This window comes from Brienomyrus brachyistius, chromosome 5, assembly GCF_023856365.1.
Source record: "Brienomyrus brachyistius isolate T26 chromosome 5, BBRACH_0.4, whole genome shotgun sequence".
Classification (NCBI taxonomy): domain Eukaryota; kingdom Metazoa; phylum Chordata; class Actinopteri; order Osteoglossiformes; family Mormyridae; genus Brienomyrus; species Brienomyrus brachyistius.
This window is the reverse complement of record NC_064537.1, coordinates 24,423,458-24,447,231: the sequence shown is the minus strand read 5'-3', so window position 1 is coordinate 24,447,231 and position 23,774 is coordinate 24,423,458. Positions and strand designations below refer to the sequence as shown.

The following is a 23,774-nucleotide window of genomic DNA, read 5'->3' as shown; positions in this document are numbered from 1 at the left end:
TCAATTGCCTATGGCCCCGAAACTACCTGCGTTGCAGAAGAAGTGAAATGATCATTTTCATGACATGGGAGCCTCCCAAGTTAGGTAAGGCCTAGGCTAGGGCGCGTGAAAACGTACACACAGCAACAGCACCGACTATGCACAACGAGAGGAACTACGTACGCAGTTGTAGTCCAGAAGTACAGGAGAACTACAAATCCCAAAATCCGCAATGTTTAAAGATCAAAGTTTTCGGTGAAAGCTGGAAGGTAATACATGCACGTTTGACTTCTTTAAGTTATGTGTAGCGTAAATGCATTTCACATGAAAAGTGCACGACAAATTTCTTTAAGATGCTGCATATAATTAATGGCGTTTACGTTTGTCTGCACGTCAAATAGTGGAGAAACGATTGTCTATCAGTGTTAACCTAATGTGCCACTATGTGCTTATGGAATTCTGTTTTGTAGAAATGTTTTGGTGATCGTCATTTACGAATCCACACCACTATGCAAAAATCCGCGTTGGATAATGCCTGCAAGCTTCCAGTGTTGTTAATTGTTTTCTTGTCTTTGTTTAGTACTCACTTATGTTCGTGCCAGCTACCCACGAAACACATGGAGCTGTTTTTTACTTCGTTTGTTTCTGATCAGTAACATTTCCGCAATCTGTTTTTTTTTTTTTTATAAGTTTGGAGACAACCGTTCCTAAGTTCAGAAAAGAAACGTTGTGTTCGTGCACACTGTAATAATGGCAGAAGTAGCCGAACATCCAGACGTACCCGAAGATGTGGATACGGACGACTGCATGACATCCTACTCGTACATTTACAGCCACGATTTGCTCAAGTGAGTCCTTTGCATGCATGTTTTGTTTCTCTTCATTATTAGACGTCATAAAACCAATGTCGTCTTCAGGCAGCTGTACATATGACACTTGCTGTCCTTTCTCTGATACTTTCGGGCTTTCCGATGCCACAGTTATTGTTGTGTTGATTGATACCATTCGTCTTCCTATTTTACCTTAAAAAATTTCTAAGCATTATGGTTTTCTTAAATGCACGTATTATGTTAAGCATGTAAACAGCTTTAAAATACTGGAAAGTGGTCTGTGTCCTCAGTGTGACATGTATTTATTTATGATTCATAGGGACAAGGTGGCCTTTATAACTGGTGGCGGATCTGGGATCGGATTCCGGACAGCAGAAGTACTAATGCGGTAAAACGCCTCCTTAAGTGGGAGTGAACAAAACTGAGATTCTCTTTTGTAATGACGGAGATACAGCGTGATTTTGTGGTCTCTTTCAGGCATGGGTGTGACACAGCCATAGGCAGCAGGAATACGGAAAGGCTTTCTGTGGTAATTTTTATATTATACCGAGGTGGAAATTTTAAGACCAGAAAGTACAAATCCAGACCAGGATTTTGTTTCAACCAGCCAGTAGAGTACCGTGACTCTTTATGCTCAACTGATTGGTTGAAGCTAAACCACGATCTGGATCTATGCTTTCTGGTCCTGAAATTTCCACGTCAGACAGTGGGTCAGAATATTCATTATAAGATATATTAGGGGCATTATTAGGCGTATTTTATGGGGGCTTTTTAGCCCCCACAAATAAATGTGCATTAATTATTTTAAGTCATGAATAGCTTTTTATATTATATATCTTTGCCATCGCCCCCTATCCATTCATCTCTCACCACACCCCTTGGGATATACTCTACACATATTTGAATGATGCCATTTGCACCCAGGTCTTTGCAGCCTGCCAGTTGTTTTGCCTCACTGAGGCCTTTCAGCAGCTTGATTAACGTGTTGGTCCTCAGGCCTCCAAGAAACTCATGGCCACCACCGGGCGGCTCTGCCTTCCTCTGGTCATGGATGTGCGGCAGCCCGAGACCATCGATGCAGCTGTAGAGGAAACACTGAAGAAGTTTGGGAGAATCGACATCCTTATTAACAGTGTGTTTGCTTGCCGCCTTAACAAATACACAGATATACATTCTGTGGCGTTTTCTCGTCTCAGTTCCTCCTTTTAATCATGATAGCATTCCTGGTTTTGACTGTGTTTCCTGTGTTTGTCTCTAAGCTTTTAAGAGGATATTGTGTTTAGGTGTTAGTGTTGACTCTAAGACTTAATGACTGTCACATACAAATACAAAGGCCTTGTGCTGTATAGCTGCATGTTTAGCTCTAATATTAGTTAGAATTCATTACATTATCCTCTTGGGCATTAGTACTATGTGTTTACTCTTTTAATTATACATTTGACTCTCCATCAGTAGTGTTGTTTGCATTAGTTTCTGTCATGTGGGATGTTTACTTAATAGATTGTTTTGTCTGTTATTGGTTAGAAAGAAAAATAAAATCCCAGGGGCCAAATGACTGGCGAATGAGCTGTTGTGGTTCTGGCTGTTTATCCAGCTGTATGCACTCGTGCTAATGGTTGTTCAGAGGAATGCGCTTCACAGAATCCCTGTTCATTTGTGCATAAACTATTTTCTCTCACTAACATGTTGGAGGGGGAATCTGTTGTCCTAACAGCAGAACTGTTAAATCTGTCATCTCTTTGCATTGTTTTTACTTTAGTATTTTATTATTAATATATCTGTACTTGTCCTTTACTTTAATTGCCTTTATTTTAATTTCCAGATCTCCCAGTTTAGTCTTGAAATTCAAGATTTTCTAGTTTTTAGTTATTGATGTTTTCGTTTACGTTTAGCATTCAAAATTTCATTTACCTTATGATATTTTTTTGCCCCTATTGCTCTCTTGTGACACTGAATGATTAAGTCTTCATGTTTTTTCCCGGCTGCATCAGTGTGAACGTGTGATTCAAAGTGAGCTTATATTTCTTGCGTTTTTTTTTTGTGCTAGATGCTGCTGGTAACTTTCTCTGCCCAGCCACATCTCTGTCCTTCAATGCATTTAAAACCGTCATGGAAATTGACACCATCGGGACATTTAACACGAGCAAGGTGGTCTACGAGAAGTGGATGAAGGTACAGTGAACTTACGATGCCTTCATCTGGTTTTATTTTGGTTATTGTGTCAATAAGCTGTATAGTTCGACATGCTTGGTATTTTCTTCTGCTTAGGACCACGGAGGCTCCATCGTGAACATCTCCGCCACCCTTGGCTACAAAGGCCAGGTGCTCCAGGTGCATGCTGGGTCGGCCAAGGCTGCCAATGGTGAGAAATACATTACATGATGCAGCTCAGCATGGATGTCTTTGGCACTCTGCGTTTTGGTTTGCTGGAAGGTCCATCGTTCCCCCAGCCTTCTGTTCACCTTACGCCTTTCCTTTGCTGCGGTACAGATGCCATGACCCGACATCTGGCTGTGGAATGGGGCCCAAACAATGTGCGGGTCAACAGTCTGGCACCTGGACCCATTTCAGGAACAGAGGGATATCGCAGATTGGGTATGTTGATGTAACTAACGGCACTGAAAATATCTATCGCTTTTCCGATTGTCTGTTATGAATTTTCATCCAGTTCGTCGCTTTATTTTTAGATGGATAATTTTTGATGCATTCAGCAGAACGGCCTACGTGTGATTCTGTCGCCTTGCTCTTGGGGAAATGATGATTTACCTCTCTCCTACCTCTGTATCTTAATATCATATTTGGAAAACACTTTGGTCTAAAGGGAGACATGAGTGAGAATCGGAGAGCAGTGTCAGCCAGTGTTGCTGGAGCATTTGGGATTAAGGGTCTTGCTCAGAGGCCCAATGGTGAAATCACTCTGCCAGGTGTGGGATTTGAACCAACAACCTTCTGACGAGAGGCACACATTCTTACTCCATACAGCAACACACCACCTCTCTACCCACTCCCCACATCATGAATTATTTCTCTTGCTTAAATCTCCAGGAGGTTTTAGGGCACAGAGCAGCGGTGCGTTCGAGACCATCCCCCTACAGCGAGCTGGGAATAAGACTGAGATGGCTCATGGTGTCCTGTTCCTGGCCAGTCGGGCTTCATCTTACGTGACGGGCGCCTGTCTCGTTGCCGACGGTGGAAGCTGGCTCACTTCTGCAAACAATCTGCCTGTCCTCCTGGGTATAGCCTCTTCCCAATCTGCTAAACTCTAAGTCCACTAACATCCCAGGTGTGTGGGAATGGAGAGGAAAGAAGCAAAGAGGAAGTGGGAGAGGATGAGGGGGGATACAATGCAATGACAGTGAGGAGTCAATGAAGAAAATTTCTATTAATTGATGAGTGTAAGATCAAATATGCCATTGGGTGGAATGTACCATTTTTTTTTGTGTAACAAAATCAATATAAGATAAAATCGATTATTGCATTTGATTGCATACTAGATAATTATTTCATCCTATTTCGCTTTATGTTATGGCCAAGTTAGAATGCCATTTTATGTTCTTAACATAAAAACATCGACTTACTTTATTTTTTTCCTTGCATTTTTCCAGATCTTTGGGCATCTGTTCCGAAAAGAGAAAAATAGGACATTTAAGGTGGAATCATGCACAAATCTTGTACAATCATATATTTGTTACTAGAAATCAATAATTGATCAGTCATAGAGGCACTGGTGTCCGAGAAGAACGTTCCTGTCAAATGCAGTTCGACTCTCATGATGGTAGCTTTTGTTTCACTGAACTTAGCGCCCTGATTGTTTAAAATGCATCATTAAAACTGAGGTCCATATGCTAGTAAAAGAGCCTTTACTTTGCATGGAGTACTGTTTTCAAATACTATTGTGTGTATTATTTGAAGATCGTAACTAATGAAACACTGTAATAACTGCATATACATAAGTAATTGGGTCTGTCAAATAATGATCACTCTAATACAGGAGTAAAATTGTCTTATGCAATGTCAGAGTATGTAATGGTTAAGGTTTTAAACCTTCCAATGTCAATGAAGCTAACCCTGGTACTTAATTTCCAACTGGATAAATGCCATGGAAATGTATCAATTAAATCTAGTAGTATTAGCTGCTTAAAATAAAAACTAAAAGTGTACAAGTTGGTAGGATCCATCCATCCATCCATCCATCTATCCATCCACCCATCCAAAACAGTACCTGTGAGTATGTAACTTGACAAGTTTGACGTATAATTGTATTTTGAGTATTTAATTAAAGTATTATTAGTCCCTGGAAATAATGTTTTTTCTTCATCATATATGAAGCTAGCACCAAATACACTAATCAAATGACATGTTTTATTAATGTTACTGCATATATCAGACAGTCAAATGTTATTTGGAATAGTACAGTTTCATAGATAGGGCAATTGTTTTTCCCAAGAGACTTTAAATAAAGCATATTTGCCAAAAAGTCAGATTTTTTATTCCTTTGGTCTCTCTAAGGATAATGGTAGAGTGCTGTGGAATATGTCTAAATGTCCGGTTTAGGAAGCATGTACTGTGTTTCTTAATCATAACGTATAACGATAGACTTACTACATATAAACAGACTACACTGTATATGGGGGGTGGGCAAAAGAATAAAGCTGTTGACATACAGAAAAAAGGTCTCGTTCTTTGAAGAGTGAAGTACTTCATTCCGTGCTCTGGAACTTCCTGTAATGGCTGCTGGATGATCTTGATGCTGGAACACGGTGAAGGAACAGCATTCATACTGTATGGTGCACCTGATCTTGTAAGATGGTCTTGCATTCCTTGGCTTTTATGATTAGAAATCATGTGTTAATGGTGTGCTTTCCACATGGATATGCACTCATTGCCCACTTTTTTAGATAAACTGCTCATTGAACAAATATCTAATTAGCCAGTTATATGTCAGCATGATTCTTGGTGCCCGGCAGGCTGGTATGAGAATTTCAGAAACTCCTGCTCTACTGATATTATCATGCACAACCATCTGTGGAGTTTACAGAGAATGGGCCAAAAAAAGGCAGGTCTTTCAGCAAAAATGCGTTGTTGATGAGGTCAGAGGAGAATGGCCAGACTGGCTCAAGCAGATAGTAACGCGACAGAAACTCAAATAACCACTCATTACGATCATGGTACGCGGAAGAGCATCTCTGAATGCACAACAGGTTGAAGCTTGAAGCAGATGGGCTACAACAGGAAGACCACTCATGTCAGATTAGAATAGGAGAATGAGGCTACAGTGGGCACTGGCTTACCAAATCTGGACAACGGAAAAATGTTGCCTGGTCAAATGAGTCTCTGTTTCTGCTGCAACATTCAGATCGCAGGGTCAAAATCTGAGATAACATGAAAACATGGATGAATCCTGCCTTATTCGAACAATTCAGGCTGGTGGTGATGTAATGGTGGAGGAGATATTTTCATAGCTCACTTTGGGCCCCTTAGTACCAACCGAGCATCGTTTACATGCCACAGCCTACCTGAGTATTGTTGCTGACCATGTCCATCCCTTTATGACCACAGTGAACCCAGCTTCTAATGGTTACTTCCAGCAGGATAACACACTGTGTCACGAAGCTCATATCATCTCAGACTGGTTCTTCAACATGACACTGTACTCAAACAGCCTCAGCAGCCACCTGATCGCAATCCAGTTGAGTGTCTATGGGATGTGGTGTAATGGGAAATTTGTAACATGAAGGTGCAGCTGACAAATCTACAGTAACTGTGTGATGCCGTCACGTTTACATGGACCAAAGTCTCTGAGGAACATTTCAAGCACATTGTTGGAGCTGTGCCACAAAAAATTAAGGCCATTCTGAAGGTAAATAGGGGTCCACCTTGGTACTAGCCAGGTGTACCTAATAAAGTGGCCAGTGTGAGTATGTAATCCCATATCACTGGGAGAACATGCAAACTCCACACACAATGGAGATGGGATAATTGCTTTATAAATCTGCATGGCTTATTTGAATTTTATACCTTCTGGATTTCTGGGACATATTCCATTACACTGATTTTTTTTTCTGGATCTTTCAAACATTTCAGATTTTTTTCAATTCCATTGGATTCCCCCCCCCCCCCCCCCCCCCAAAAAAAATTTTTAAGTTGCATATGTTCCATTTAACTCAGGTTCGGAGATTAATGCTAACGCGAGGCTTTGGTATAGTTATCAGTCAGCATTTTCTTGATTTATTTTTTTCTAGGTGTCAGATCATTATCTACCATAATATTCTTCCCTAAATAGCTTGGTAATTTCTGGATTTGTAGTAGGTTTTATGGCCTAACCATACATCAAAGGAGGCATTAGGATGTTTCCAATGATTCTTATACATACGATTAGTTCTTCTGAGTGACATTTTATCAAATGCTCTTTTTACGACTTAGGTAATGGAACAGTTCTCCTGCATGTGATTTATGAGCTTTTTTGACTTCCTATAAATATGCATATTTCTTCTTCAATTTATATTATTTTAAGAAAAAAATAAGAAACAAAAATATATCAGTATAAGATTTAGTTTTTTTTCAGACGTCTGGTTTAATCTTTCAGTAGGAAAGCCTGGGTTGGCCCGAATCTGAGTCTTTTAAAGATTATATCCATGTTTAGCCATAAGAGGGCGCCAGAGCATACAATAACCGTTGGGTCTCTTAGACATTGTTGTATTTTAAACCATGATGCAACAACTTACCACTGTGCTTCATATACTTTACTATTCGGATACGTTAACTTAGTATTTGCTTAATATGTAGTTTATATACATCAACATATACATAAGTTCATTGATCTTTACAAACGTGAAAATGTTTTAAAGCTGAACCATTTATTTCTTGCCTATGCAGACACATCGTGGCGCGCAGAACCCCAGCCAGCGATTGTCGGGCGGCCGCGGCTTTTGAGATTTTGTGTCGGCGGACTGCGGCGCTCCGTCTGCGCGTGCGCGCGGCGAAACTCCTGACGTCAGTGCTGTATGCGGCTGGCGGCGATGGCAGATCCGCTGCTGATGCGAGGAGTAGAGGAGCACGGTCGGCCCGTTCAGCCGACGCTGGGTGGAATATAAACGAGAACGGCTATTTTTTCCAATCGGAGGGCCACGACAAAACGATCATCGTCAATGGCGAGGAATACGGGACACGTATATTAATCTCACGGCTGGGAAATAAGGACATTCGTACGGGCTAAATGGATAAAGCAGAGCGAGCTAGTTAACACAGGTGGATTATTCGTCTTCAATCGGGCGGCGTTTCTTCAGTGGCCGATAATCTGAAATCTTATTAAAATATACAATGGTATGACGGGGGATTGGAATTGCGATTTTTTTGTCGTATTTTAAAATCCTGATCAGCGAAGGGATGGTGAAGGCCAGTGATGAAGAGGAGCGAATCGGCTAGCTGGAGCCTTGCTTTCGGGACGAAGGATGCTGGCAGCTGTGAAACGGCATATAACGTCCGTTGGCCGATGACTCTTATGTTTTCTAACCCGTTTCGCATCACCCGGCCAGTTGGTATTTGTAACCGCGTTCTGAGGATAACGTACAAGGTGTTTTACATGGAAATATCTCGGAGTAAGGACATGTCACGGTTTTAATTAGCTGGCTAAATCGGGAAAATGTGCCAGTGGGTACGAACATGAAGCGAGGAGCTGGAGCTACCGCTGTAAAATACAATAAATGTGTCTTATAAAAACTGTAACCGTCCTGGACACTTACAACTAATTTATTGCTTCATGTTATTTATTTCTCTGTGGCTTATTAGCTTGGTTAGTAGGTAGGCTCCCGGCCACCCAGGTATCACTAGGGCTTCGTTTACTGCTCCACGCCGTTTATTTCCGAAAACCCCGGGGTTCAGCCGCCACCGAGCCGGCGTGTTACCACAGCCGAGCACCCAAACTCTTTAATGCTGACATAGCTGTAGCCGTGCGGGATACCAAGCGTGGTGACCGGGCGCCGTTGGTACGCGGCACCTCCAATGTCAAAACGGGGACATGGCGTTGTTTTTGTCGTAGTATTTCACTGGAGAAAGAACGAATGGCGAAATCACACCATCCCGTCCCAGTAACGCTGGTTTTCATTTAGTCGACATCAAAGTGGTGGGAAAAGGAGAGGAAGTGCTCATTTACGGCTTATTTTGGGCAGCGCAATGCTAATGGTTATGCTAGCGGTCAGCGTGTGGTAATATGTTGCTTAGCAACTTTGGGTCCGAAGAGCCCTTCGCGGAAATGTACATAATCGTATTTAGCCGTGTTTTTGCCTCATTAAACAAACACTTCCATTAGCCCTCCGTTATTTTTCCAAGGCGACATATTCCACGTCTCATACGCATCACCTTAGTAATTAGATCTGACAGGGAACGAGTAACCGAAACAACGACGAATCTCCGTATGAGGTGTATGCGCAGAAATTGTAGTTGCTTTTTAACTTCATGTATTGGGAATTAACTGCGTAATGGCAATGTTTATGGCAGACAGGGTTAAGCAGATGTTATAATTTAATCGCAAGGATGTGTTTGAATCGTTTCTGGGATAAGTTGGCATCTAATAAACGCGTGAGGCCTCCTTTTCGGTTGAAAGGGACTCTGATTAATTCAATTTCACAGTATTGACTACAGAATTAGCTTAAGCGACGTTTAGACTTCTTTCTTTTAAATAAAGGGGACTGTAAGACTGCCTTAGGATAAAAATTAATCATTCAAAAATTATAAATAAATGGAACAAGTCCTTCTGTCCAGCCCTGGTGGGCATTCAGAGTGGGAACTGGAGCAGAAGCCAACCCTGGGATTTCTCCTCCTGGATCCAGATAAAGAGTCTCTGTCCAACAGAAGCAACAAGAGCCCAGATTCAGGCCTGGATTTCCGGGAGTCTGAGAAAGACCTGGTCTCATTTAGTCTGGATGAAATTCTTCAAGATAATGCCTTAAAGCTCAATGACCTTTTTCAGAACTCCAGGTATTCCAGTGTGGACCAGTTACTGTCCTGGGAGAAAGGACCAGAATGCCCTGTACTTCAGTGGGACAACCATTCCTCCCAGTCTCCAAATTGTCCCCATAAGGAACCTGCAGAGGTAATGAACTTTCCCATTGCTGCTGTTGAACGAAATTTTGATGATGCTTCACCTGTCCATGTCTTCTCTAGCACCCTTGAGTGCCGTCAAGAGGATATTTTGGTTCAGGAGCTAGATCTTGACCAGAATGCACAGAATATTCATAGCACTCCTGATGAACTTATTGATTTCAGGGATATTCCTTCACAATCACCGGTTTTCTCAAAGACATTGGATTGTAAATGGGAAGATTTAAGTTTTTTGGACGCTTCGCTGTATCCTGAAAATGAATCCCCCACTTCTTGTTCCCCCCCTCCCAATGAGGTACATGTGGGTGACAAAGAGGATCTGTCCGTCTTATCACAATATGAGGAGAGCGTTCTTACTCTCGCGTCACAAGGTGAGGAGAGAGTGTCATGTGAAACCGGGGACAAAGGTTTACCCTTTGAATTGCGGATGGATCCGCTCACACCAAGTAACGCTATCCAGGTGGGTTCACCTGAGAGCCGCGTGAGCAGCCCTTCTCACGTCACCAGTCCGAGCGACTGTCACAAACCGTCGGGACTTTGCAAGTCCTCCACGCTTTTACACAATGAGGAAGGCATTGACGTCTATCTTGAAGCTTATGAGCAACAAACCTGTGAAAATGTAATTTCAGACTTGGAAAAAGCAGTTAATGAGCAGGACATCTCGGTGGATGCAGTTGCTGTTTGTTTGTCGGGGGAGCATGGAGCTGAGGTAGATCCCTCCTTTTTGCTTTGTTCCCTGTCAACAGGACCACAGGTTACCAGCCTCTCTCACAATGGAGATGTTTCGCACACAGGTGACCCACTTAGCCAGGGCCAGGATCAGGATGTTTCAAGGGATTTAATGGCAGAAGAGGTTGCTGTTGGTTTAATGGTACAGCAAGTGAACAAAGAGTCGATTCTGGACTTGAGTTCAACTGTTGGCTCGATGCATGATATAAAAAGCAACGAGGACTCAAAAGTACCTGAGGGGCCAGTAGAAGAAATACTTTCTGACCGGGACATTTCGAAGGATGCTGTTTTTCAAAGACAAGGCTCTCCTGACGATCTAGCCCAGGAGACATATGGCTCGGCCCCGGTGTCTGTGCGGACTAGTGAAAAGACAATTGAGAGGTTATCTCTTCCTGAAGTAGGGACATCTACATGTCTACCTGTGAGGGGTGGCATGTTGCCAAGCGAAGAAGACATGTTACCTCTGAAGGCAGTATTCAATGCTCTGGACCAGGACGGTGATGGTTTTGTGCGCATTGAGGAGTTTGTGCAGTTTGCTACAGTGTATGGTGCGGAGCAGGTAAGAAACAAGTGAATGTCGGCCGAAATGTCAAACTGAAATTGTAATGACATGTTTTTCATCTTTGACTGCTTAGGTTCATAAGTATTAATTAATGTGTCCTGAAACTTCCATGCCAAACAGAATAGTTTCTATTATCTAAACAAGTCTCTATCTATGTCAACAGTGGCAGACAGGTGGAACCCCCTATTCTCTATTTAAAATGACATTGTTCTAGAACAAGTTAATTCAGGCATGTTATAAATGTCACTTAACAGCTGTCGGTGAATCATTTAGACAGACATTTATAGCACAAATTTTTTACTGAAATTATTCATGTATTTACTGAATCTGTAGCATTACTAAGGAGCCTGAAAGTTAGAGCAGTGTCCTTGATGTTTTCATAAGATCTGTTAACGCCGGCCACTTCAGAGCAGTACTTCAACTGAAGCTTTAAATCGGCATCACGGCCCTTCACTTTCAGTTTCATTGTGTTCCTTCAATTCTCATACACATTGTTACCAATTTAAATGACTGCATGTATACATTTTTCACTCGCGTGTGAGAGCGTCCTAGTGATTTGCAGCTGTCAGGTGTCCTTGTGTGTATGTGGATGTGCTGTAGTTTCTCCACAATCCACGACACACACATCTCAAAATCCTCCCACAGTCAATGATACTTCCTGCTAATTTAATTGCCCTGTGATGGACTGACCTTGCCTCCATGACTGACTCTTAATGGCCAAAGCATCTGATAAATAGTTAAATTTAAACTTGCAGTTATATTGGTTATTTACTTGATTTCATTACTTTAACCATCAGTCGACATTCTTTAATATATATTAATGGTAAATTGTGATCTAAAAAAAACAGTATTTTAAATGTATATTGTTAATTGTTCGGGATTCTTCATATTCATTCTTGTAGTAGAAGTTTAGTGTGCCTGTTCCATACCATTTTGAGCTAAAGAAGAGGGAGAACTCTGTGATGTGTTATCCAAGATCGTTCATTGATTCCTGTTGTTTTGGGAGCCATTTTGTATTTCGCCTGAAAATTTAATGTCCGATTAGTTTCTCTCAGTCATGCAATTGCTATTTTGGCTTTTGCTCAAGGTGTTCAGTCTTTCTTTGTGGTGTTCATTCTGTTTCTCTGACCCCCCCACGTTTTTGTTTTTGATGCAACACAGTGACTGTTTGTAGATGAAACTACTGAACCTGTTGGACTTTGGCCTTGAAGGACATTGCAATATGTAGTCATCTGTAAATGGGGCCTATAGGAAATTGTAGATGTATATCTTATTATACGGCAGTTCTTACATTATTCCATTTTTTTGTTGCTTTCTACTACTCAAAAAGACATGTACACAATGTCAGGTATCCTTCAAATGGTGATGTATTACTATTAATACTTTAAGTTCAATTATTGCTCATATACATGACAATATCAATTTCCAACCTGCTGTGTCTTTACGTTGAGGTCTATAACAATTTTGATTTTTTGATCAAAAGCACTCGTCTATTATGATATGATGTTTTTGCCATATTGCCCATCAGTATGGTGGGGTGGTCAATATGGCAAAAATATATCACACTATTCGTTGAGTTCTCCCCAAATGAGCTTGATGGGCCGAATGGCCTCCTCTCGTTTGTAAATTTATGTTCTTATGTAATTTTTTTTCAGGCTGCATCACGATTCTTTTTCATATTAACTTGCAAAAACTAATATGAAAACTAATTAAGAGTACAACCAAACTACTTCCCCAATTAAAAATAGTAAAAAAAAAATATAGTCCTATAAGGTAATAAAACCTAATGAAAAACATACTCGCGCTGACATCCAACAGGCAAACCCAGTCAAATTTTGCAAATAACTGTTTGTGATATGTCAATTTTGGAAAATCCAATCAAGTTCCATATTATCAATGTTGAATTATTTTTAGGGGCCGACTCCTCCACGTCATTCATGCTGCTAAGTTGACAAATAGGGAATGTGTTGCCTGTAGCACCTTGCATTCCAGGATGAGAGTGCGAAAGGGACAGAGTAAGAAATCCAAGGCACTACTTACTGTTTGCTATTACCGATCTATTGATGTGTCACAACAAATTTGGCTGGCAAAACAACTTCAGATGCATATATAGAACTGCATTATAGTATGATATTAGCAATTTCTCTGTTAAAAGCAAACCATGATGACATTTAAATCATTCATAATAATAAATAATAATAATTGATACTTTTATTGATCCCTGTGAGGAAATTCTCTGTTGGTGAGAGCAAGCTGGCCATGAAGGACAGCCACCCATAACAGCACCTAAGGAGCTGTGGGTTAAGGGCTTTGCCCAAGAACTGGTGGCCTTCCGATCACAGGCTCAGAGGCTTAGCCCATTGATCCACCCGCTGCCCCCCATGATCTACTATCGTCATACTGCACACCCCTACTGCAGTACAGTTCTGTCAAGTTACTTTGGAAGAAGAATCTATTAAACAGCTGAACAGTAATAATACTGCCTGTTCCATCTACCCTGTCTATGCTTAGCGTCTTTTTCTGAAACACTCTAAAAATATGACAAATTCACTTATTTCACTGTCACAAGGAATTGGTAATATGTCTAATAAATATAAGAAGGCTGTTTTTTGGGGGAAATTTGGATGTTAGTCTTACATAAGTAATTTTATTAATTATATTGTGATATTCTAATTAAATTGTGTTGTGCAGCCGTCAAATCTGTTTCATCTCCATACTGTTACAAGCTTTCATTTATCTAAGATCTCAAACATATGTTGTTTTTAATGGTAATTGCAAAGTAGCTGTATTTGTTTGGCTGTTAATCATTATTAAGTTCCTATCTGGATTAAAACCTAATCGTTTTGCTGTGATTTTTAAGGAGTTTGTATTTGGAACTTCCCACATGGTAGGTCGTGTAACTCAGAAAATGAAATGTAGAATTTCAGCACTTCAAGTAGCTCCCAGAAGGAGCTACAAAGGGAACCTTTTAAAAGATGGGAGTGTCATTTGGAGATGGGGCATATTCACCACTTTAATAATGATTTAGAACAAAATGTAAACAACATGTTTAGATTTTATTTTTAGTTCTCAATTTCCAGCAAGTAGAAGAACAGGATCCTTTGGTAATGGAATTTTTTATTATTGTTGTGCTTTTCCCCTCCATTCTAATGGTAATGGAATGAATGATTAATGTGTGGGGGTGACATTGTGGGTGTTTTTGGTGCAAGCTGTCTTACTCAGGTTTTCTGTCTGAACTGCTACTGTAAGACCTTCTGTGGTCTCTGTCAATATGTTGCGTTCAGAAAACTTCAGACCACGAACCTCGTATTTATAAGAAGCATTGTGCAGGAGGTCACTTTGCTTTCTCTTTGTGTGACGTTAACCTACATGGTTGAGGTTTGGATTCCTCTCACTGCTGCTCATTTAAAATAGAAATGTGGGCTACTGTTTTGCCCACCGACCAACCCCCCCCCCCCCCCCAAGCGTGCTCTACTTTCTTGTGCTGTGCATGTTATTTGCAGTGGTCAGAGCTAACAAGCACTGAGCAAGGAGCTCCACCCTGTAGAAGAAGAGCCTTAAGAGATGAGGCGTGCTCCACGTTTGGGGCTGTGCCGTCGTGGAATTTCCTCAGCTTCCTTTCGATTCCGGCATTGTTCTCCCTCCCGCTTTGAATATTCCTTTCCCTCGTGCCGAGCAGATTGCACTGTATTGTGTGAGCAGGGATCAGGTGTCACTCTGCTGGCTTAAAGGGATGACTTTCATACACAGAACAACATAAAACAGGCTTATCGTATATATATAAGTTGTTTGTTATTCTTAGTAGAAATCAGGGATGCTTTTTTTTTCTTTAAATTCAGGTGGCTTCATTTTTCTTTGTTGATGTTAATGCTGCACTTGTCTGCAGAACAGCAAATATGCTGATTTGTGAAGTGGAAGCATAAGGCAAACTGACTTAAATGCCTCAATGATGTGTTAACCTCTAAAATACAGCCTGAATGACAGCATTTATATTTCATGGTAGTTTCATTGTGCTGCTGTTTTTGTCCTGCCGCTTGGTTCCACTTTGCACTCTTGATTTTCATTTGCCCTCATAGATTTTTTGTGTGGGATTTGAGGGATGCAGTAGGTAGGAAGTCTGAGGGCCAGCAGGATATGTTGTGAGCGAGAGATCAATCCTAGACATTTATGTAGGTCACAAGGATGTTCAGCCGTAAACAGCTGTGGATGTTAAAGGGATATATGGAACAGATCAGCTTGCACTAAATATGCTAGCAGGCATGTTTAAATGGGGAGAATTTGAAGCCATGAAGTGGAATTTCTTTTGTTGAACCATTTGATTTTGACTAAGATGGCTTGGCTGGCACAAATGATACTGAGCATGTGATTTATTCTTTAATCAGCATGGCTTTTAATAGACTAGAACTACTTTATTTAAATGAGAAGGATTGCATTTACTGGAATAGGGTGGAATCGGGCTGGGAATCAGCCTAATCAACATAATTTGATTTTGATTCACAAGTGCCCAATCTGTTATGATTCAGCTTTGATTGGATTCAGTGTAGACGTTTCATTTATGTGCGATCTAATCACGTTTCTTATAACTACTACAAGACACAGCCCTGTAATATTGACATTGCAGCACAGAACAACTTAATTGTTACGATTTGTAGCAATTAAATAATGAACTACTTAGCATCACAAAGCTTTCAGGAAATACACCCCTGAAAATTTACCTAATATCTAATGAGAGAGATACATTTTGTCGAGTTGTTATGTGTGGTATTAGCATTAGCATTACCATTACATGGTGAGCCTAAGATAAACAATATAAACAATATAAAATAAATGAATGATAAAAATGAAATTTGTACTTGTACTTACCCCTGAAATACAGAAACATTCCATCCAAACATTTCCCTCTGCAATTCTTGTACCTAGCCAGAAATAAAGAAATTTCCCTATTTATAGTCGCTTTCATTTGCTTTGGTGTTCAGTACAGATAATTAACGATAATTTTCAAAACTGATAGCGGCCAGCTCTCAACCATTTTGTTTTCAGTGTATATGGGTCACACTATCTTTTCTCTATCATTTGCTTTTATTTAGTTTTATTAATTTTGCTTTCATATAATGTTATTCACTGTACTCAGTGCACTGAGTATGATTCTTGGATGACTAAAGCCCAATTTGACTTAATTTGCTTGCGTTCTCATGCCCTGAGTACTTCATTACCATGACTGACGATGCTACCCAAGACAGCAGTTCAAGGCAATTATGTAAAACTTTTGCCACAATCCTATAGGAGAAGAAAATGGCACCATCTGTACAACAATACAAATAAAAATCTGCAAAAATATGTTCAAAGTCCGGGGGAAAAGGAATAAGTTAACATGATTTTTAACAGGATTTTGTGAATCGATATTGAATTGTCAAAATCAGTATTGTGATTCGTAATTTTTTCCCTCCACCCCTACCGTGGAACACTGCAAAAATGGGTAGCTGTTACCCCTATGGTATATAAATGAGTTTCTTATACAATCGTTAAAGGAACTTCTTTTATCGGTTACTTCCCTCCGTCTGCCTTATTACTTCATATACTAATAAACACCTAATGTCTTGAGTTGTACTGCCCCCTCCCATCTACACTGTTTGCAACAAAACACAAGCTGCGGTGAACCAAACATGAGGCAGTGTGTGATCAGGAATCTCTTTTTACAACTGTTAAGACTGCACTGAATTTCAGTGTAGTGTGCAAAAAGGCATTTTATCACCTTTGCTGTGACTCTTACCATGAGCAATTTTGCACCTGTCCATTGCTGCTGCATCCTTTTGCTTACACCTTCATGGTTTTATGATGTGGTGGGCATGCTGATGTTATGGGTTTATGATCAACACAGAGTGATTTAAGGTTCCTGCATCCAGTTGAACAGCAGGCTATGGTTTGGGGGTGGTAGCAATTAAGCTGGGGGAGGGAGAGGTACATGGGGGCACTCATCTGAATTCCACAGAGATTACGGAGATGCAGCTTGCCCCCCTAATGAGTCAGGTGATGTAACTAATCCTACTCCTTACCCTCCCTACTGCAACCCACTGTCACTGTGTGCTAGAAGTGGGGCTGGTTCGGAAGGATTAACTCCAGAATGTGTTTTCCTGAGTCAGAGACACTTGTCCTCTCCTGGTTGTCTGGCTTTTTTTTCTGCCACCATCACAGGAAGGACACATCCACTTGAAACGGTTGCTCACAGTGTGTTATTCCACACAACAGAAGCTTCCATGTCAAGTTCAAAACTGCTTGTATTGTACTTTAGCAGTGTTGTAGTACTTGAGTCCAATCTTTTCACTTGCTAGGTTTTGTCCCGGAATTTAAAGCATTTCTCCTGGGTCTTGAATCTCTTGGACTAGAACATCTATGATTCGGACTTTGATACCTGTTGTTAAGATATTTTTAAAAAAATCCATCTAGTGTTCATTTTCACTATTTACTTTATATTGATTTATTTTTTTTTTTTTTAATTTTTGAAAAGACGTTCACATAGTGCAACACTACCTTGGAAATACCTTCAGAACAGACAAAATGTTATTTGGCTTGGCTGTTTTAACCACAATTTTGGATTTTCTCAAATGCAAGTACACTCTCTTACAGAGACAGCTCTGAACCGCACAGCCAATGGATAGGCCTATTGTTAGAACGGACGTTAGTGTGGTCACCATTTAGGTCTCACATGGTTAGTTCTCCCCAGATGCTCTTGTGAGTTACGCAGGTATGATGTTAATTGTGTTGTTTTTGCTATTTAAATGAGTCCTTTGGTTTGCCTTATTACATTTTCAGCTTTGCATGTATTAGGTTCTGCTAGTAGAAAAAACAAGACATATTTAGAAATGCTGCAAATCATTTCTATTACTTTGTTTTTCACATTTGATGATTTAACATATTACTGAGCTTATAAAATTGAAGGGGGGAAATAACTGCTGTTCTGAACAGAGTTGCCACTTGTCCCGCTGTGTCCCTTTTTGAACTAATACGGGATGCAGTTTGTTCTGTATTTTCTGAACGTGCGATCGGTACCCCTCCCCCTGCTCTTAAAGTTTTATCTGCTCCCCTTTTCCCCTAGCAAACTATCATCCCCCACTCCTCTATTGTAAAGAAACTGTGTGTATAAGCTTAAGAACCATAGGACCCGAAATACAGTATGTGCTAGTTATGTTGTTTTACGTTTCAAATAAACAGCCAGTATAAGTGGTGAAAACTGGAACTCTTACATAAAGCTTTTTACACAACTCTCACCCTGATGAGTGGCTCGTGAAAATTTAGCAGGTTAGCAATCGTTTAGTGTTGGGTATTTGTGATAAAGTACTAATGTTTGCTTTTAAAGGATTGTCATGCTTAAATTTTATCTTTAATTATTAGCTGGGGTAATGATGATAATGAATAAAGCCTTGTCCACATGTACAGAGGTATTCTAAAAAACCTAGCCTTTTTCTGTGTTTTGGCCTTTTACCCACTTGCAAACAGCATTTTAAGTTACTGAAACCTGAGCTTTTGTAAAACTCCATCCAGGGGGAAGATTTTCAGAAACTCAGTTTTCAGTCTCAAAGTGTTAACAGGGAAAACTGAGTTTTAGGCTTGTAACGTCAGAGTGTGCGCCGTTTGCTGTTACCATTGCCTGTTTTTAGCCTAGCAGAACTGGTAATAAGGCTGGCCAACGTGGCTTTACAGTTAGTTATATCATCGCCAGTTGATATTTGGCGTGCTCTTGCCTGCGCATTTTAGCATTTTTATGTGGATGGATTTTTTTAATAACAGGAGCGTACATGTGGACAAGGCCTAAATATAGTTAAACTATGGCCTCAAAATGGACTTTAATTTTTCTGGTCTCAGTCTCAAACCCACAAAGTCTTGGTCTTTAATCTGACTTCATATAGTTCATCTTATCCCCATCACTACTTTTTAATATGCTATTGTTGCAGTTCTTTGAAGTCACGTGATAATCATATTCTAGTCATAACCAAATGAAGCTGAGTAGTAGGGTCTCTTAGAATCCAAACCAGATATTTACCTATTTCAATGAATTCATAATATGGCAACCTGACTAAGTTGGCTAAGTTGTAGATAGACAAAAGCAGGGAGGATAATTAAGCAGGACTGCGGCTGGATCAGTTTTATATTTGTTTTGTATAACCTGTCATTCAAAAAATTGCATGGATGACATTCTTGAAATTCAAATCCACTGAAACTGTTTTCATAGTGAGTTTGTAAATTTGTGCTTAATATTATTCAAACTGCCTTCATGTAATTCTTATGAAATCATCAATTCTGCTGAAAACAGAAATGCTTGTAAAGAATACATATTATTATTATTATTATTATTATTATTATTATTATTATTATTATTATTAGTGAACCACAGAAATTGACTTAAAGGACCCAAGTAGTATGCACCAACTTGAAAAAAAATTCTTGTCTAGCGTAAGAAAAATCTAAACATATTGTAGTTTTTCAGACTCCATGAATATTTCCTGGAACTTCATGGTGTATTGATTTGAATACTTCTGAGGTTAGGTTCTTCCAGATTTGTAATGTGCTCATTGTGTAGCTCTTGTTCTACTGCTAACTTGTTCTAGCAGCACTTGTACTTAAGTTGACTCATTGACAGCATTATGCTTGTGATGTGGGCCTGTTAACTACCTTTTTTGTATGTTGCTTTGGACAGAAACATCTACTGAGTAAATAAATGCAGATAGTTATCCATTTCATAGTAGACCTGATTGGCTGGTTTTATAATATAAGTTGCAAACGGTTTTCTCTCACCAGTTAAGCAATCTGTGCTCTGTTGCATCCAGAGGCCAGTTATTCCCTCAAGAAATATTGTATATGCGCTGGCTGAAAGTGCTTGGCTGAGTTTCTTAGGTGAACTTTATTGAGAAGTACTGCCTATATTATTTGACAATTCTATTTCTTCAAAGAAATATTGAAATTGCTGATCTAATTAACTTTCAAGGTAATTTTTTTTTATTCATCCCCTCAGTTTTAACTGAAAAAATTGAAAGAATGTGTTGGATAAACAAAACCCTTTGCCAGCAAATAAGGATGAGCAGGCCAACGTTTGCTGACTGACTGTGCAGAAGTGTCTTTGAATATGTACTTAACAATCAGTTTGTCATATGCAGAATATTACTGCTTTATCATGATGGAATCGTTGCAGATTTCTGTAGAAAAATAAACGTGGAAAGCTCTTTTGCATTTGCTGCATTCATTTAGAGATGCCAGAAGTGTTTGTGGATTAACTTGGATAACCACTGTCTTTTTTGGCAGGTTAGCTGACTGTCGTTTTAATGTATGCACCATTCTTGTCAAACCACTGGCTCCAGTGAATATGATCAGTTTAATTGGAAGTGATTTAGCAAAACCTAAATAAAATTGGTGTACTGAGCATGAAATTATATAATTACACAAGAATATGCCTGAAATTACACTTCCATGCTTCAGTTGCACATCACCTGGCCTTTTGGCCTTCAGCTATGCAGCAAAATAAATCTGCTTAAATGTGGCACATTCAGGCAGGTATATTTTAAAAGTTTGCTAAGCAGCTCATGTCACAGCACACTTATGGTAATCGTTGTTTTCTTCCATTGCTGATGAAATATGAGAAAGAGGGCAGTAGTGGGTGTCCAAAATCATAATATGCATGTTGAAATTTAACATGCACAAACAAGAAGTAGATAGTTGGAATTCAGCAAACTTCAAATGTCAACTTAGTGTAGGAGCTAACAACTCAGGGAAAGAGATCAGTCAAACCTTACTGAAGAGGACACTGGGATGCTCCACTAGACTGGATGTAGAATAGTCGGTACAGTTCAGATGCCACCAATTACAGTAGGTGTTGCATAGTGCTGTGTTCAGCTGGTGTAAAGGCAATGGGTTCTCCAACTGGAGAAACGTTCTGTAGTCAGTGCTGGAGTGGAACCAACCTAAAAAATTGAGGTCCGAACCAAATTTTTATTAAGCTGGACTCATTAAGAGGCCATTTGTAACTCTACCTGGTATAGTACGGGGGCGATCTTCATCCTATGTCACAGCTTTTAGAATGTTGTCTCACTCTACAAATCATTTCTTGTGGTTAACTCAGTATAAGGGTGCAGCAATTCTCCAAATCCACAGTTCGTTTCAGACCTTAGTTCTTGAGCCACAGTTTGGTTCATACTGAGTTGGAAAACATAGGAAAACACTTCTGGGATTTATTCATGACCAACAACTTGGAACACTAAAAAGGGTTATTATCCATCTTGAACTAATGAAGCTAGCCTAATTTTTTACCGCAACTGTGATCACTCGATCACGATTAGACCAAAATAATCATGTGACATACACTTGGAAGACAGCATAAGTATAATATTTACAGTAAATACCACTTTTCATAAATTCCTGTAAATCACAAAATTATTTTATATGTATTTAATTGTGAAATGTGAAACATTTTGTAATGCAATGAGAGCTCAGCAACATGCAGTGGGTAAGAGTCGCGAGGAAGGAGATATCAAGGTTCTGTCTTCCGAAACCAAAACTTGAGATTGTGAAAGTTTGTTTCATGATTATGTTCTCAATTTCAGAACAGTTATGCCATTACCTGACTACCTCATTTATCTCGGAAGTTGACAGGAGCAATTTTACATAATGATCGGTTTGATGAATTTTGCTGAACTGAGAGATATATTTTAAATTCTTTAATAAATCTTGAACCGTCACTCAAAAGCTACCAAATTCAGTTTAATAGCTTTTTGAAATCAGTAAGCATGCAGGTCATATTGCTGTTGACTAGTTTCAGCCTTTCAGGATACAAATAGACTTTGACACTGCATCATTACTGTTTGATTTAGAGGGGAAAAATGGTGCAGCACAGTCACTTCAAGTGAAATAAATTAGCAAATTAACACACTGTAATCTAATCAAAACCTTCCAGCTGCAAAAGGGAAAGTCGTCTGCTCCGCCAGATCTAAATGGAATTGATCGTTCCTGAGATATTCTGGAGCGATGCTGACACAGCATTTTTCCACATCCTCCATCAGCTAGGCGTCAGTCGATTGACTTACTCGTAGAAGGATGGAATCTCAGGTCTGCTGCAGGATTCCAGATGCTGCTAATCTCTGTGGCTCGCCTCATGTGGGCTGCCTCTTGAGCTTCCTCAGAATCTGCTGAGAAATTGACAAATTGTATTGATGGTAAAAATGTGTTTGCAGTAATGTCATGTCATGTAAATGCATTAAAGAAAGATTTTAGAATAATCCAGACAGGTCATATCTGACTCCTTTAATGGCCAGGTGCCAGTCAACATAGTTGCTGGTATATTACCAAGGTTCTCTTTGAATGTAGCTGCATTAAAGTCTAAATATAATGTTAATTAGGTATCAGTGTACCTTTCACTGACTAATAAGATAGTAGCCAGAATCTTTCAGAATTGAGGGAGAAATTGTTTCTGAGCGGAAGATCAGGATCAAGCAGATTTTTCTTTAAATGAGAGGTTTGCTTATCCTGCAAGGCCGTTCCCCCCAAGAAAAGTGTAGTCACTGATCTGGGATCCTTGTATGGTTTGCTAGAGTACTGTAATAAAGAATGTCACATATGGCTAAACAGCGGACCATCCGAGTGCTCTATTTTAATAACTCCCAGTGCAGTCCCAGGCAGGCAGGCCTAGCCTTGTTTTACAACATCCTGCTGGTACCCTGCCTTGTGTTTGGCCTTGTGTTCTCCCATCTAGCAATGACACACTGAGGAAGATGTGAGGCAGCTCTAGGCAACATTCAGTGTAACTGTTTTAAACATTTGACAAGGCCTTGGCTTTCCTGTCCTACTCTGTGTCCTGTTTTATAGTACATCTGTCTTGCTGTTTTTCAGTCCCTGGGAATGGTTCCACCCATCATACAGGAGCCAAATGTTTGGCACTGTTATAATAAAGCAACAGAACACAAACCCTGTTCTTATAGCTTGTTACAAGTTAGCAGTTATTTTAAGAAGAATATTATCATTATTTTATTTTTAATTTAATTTATAAATTCAAAATACACAGACTGTGTAGAGCTGTGCGATATGACCAAAAGTCATCTTTTATCCTGATAACAAGGAGTGAGGTTACAAATGTAATGCAATCCACAAATAGAAGGGAAGTGATCCACAAATACGCAAGACCCTTTTCACATGTAGAAATTGCTCTGTATTTTTGTGGACAACGTAATTAAAAATACATATTTGTGGATAGTGATGTATTTGTGGGTTTTTTTCTACAGATCAGCTGCAGTATAAAGAGCCCCTAAGAGGTCTGGGTGGGAAAATATTTTTTTAGATACTTTTGCGTTCCCTCGCAATACTTTTCCATTACTAATAATAACTGTACTTTGTCCTTTTAAAGTACAAAGGATAATATAAATATACTAATAAGTATAAACTAACTGGACATGTCTGTAAGGTTGAAGGTGCGTTTTAACTATTAAACTCTGGGGGATAATGCACACTATGTAGCTTTCGTAAATGTGTTTTTAAATGCATTTATTAATAATTGCGCTACGTCCATTCACCGTCAGTGATAGTAAACAAGACAGCTG

At 39.7% G+C, this 23,774-nt stretch overlaps 2 protein-coding genes across 4 annotated transcripts in view; both read left to right on the top strand.

Annotated features, from left to right (window-relative positions):
- Nucleotides 1–133: 133 nt before the first annotated feature.
- decr2 (2,4-dienoyl CoA reductase 2, peroxisomal) lies at nt 134–5,475 on the top strand. 2 transcript variants are annotated; one of them, XM_049014567.1, is made up of 10 exons: nt 134–248; nt 670–827; nt 1,129–1,197; nt 1,287–1,338; nt 1,806–1,941; nt 2,857–2,981; nt 3,078–3,171; nt 3,300–3,404; nt 3,855–4,043; nt 4,415–5,475. In XM_049014567.1, exons 2-10 carry the CDS (start codon nt 730–732, stop codon nt 4,447–4,449), a joined length of 903 nt encoding a protein of 300 aa, XP_048870524.1. In that variant the 5' UTR covers nt 134–248; nt 670–729; the 3' UTR covers nt 4,450–5,475. The 2 variants fall into 2 exon arrangements, with proteins under 2 accessions (XP_048870524.1, XP_048870525.1); XM_049014568.1 differs by having other exon boundaries at nt 3,855–4,092.
- A 2,287-nt stretch (nt 5,476–7,762) lies between these two features.
- The window catches only part of rab11fip3 (RAB11 family interacting protein 3 (class II)), a 50,156-nt gene continuing 34,144 nt past the window's right edge, over nt 7,763–23,774 (top strand). The window contains exon 1 of one of the 2 annotated variants that reach the window (XM_049014472.1): nt 7,763–11,196. In XM_049014472.1, coding sequence (XP_048870429.1) covers nt 9,547–11,196 — 1,650 coding nt within the window. In that variant the 5' untranslated portion in view covers nt 7,763–9,546. The remainder of the gene's footprint in view (nt 11,197–23,774) is intronic. The other variant, XM_049014473.1, reaches the window with a different exon arrangement.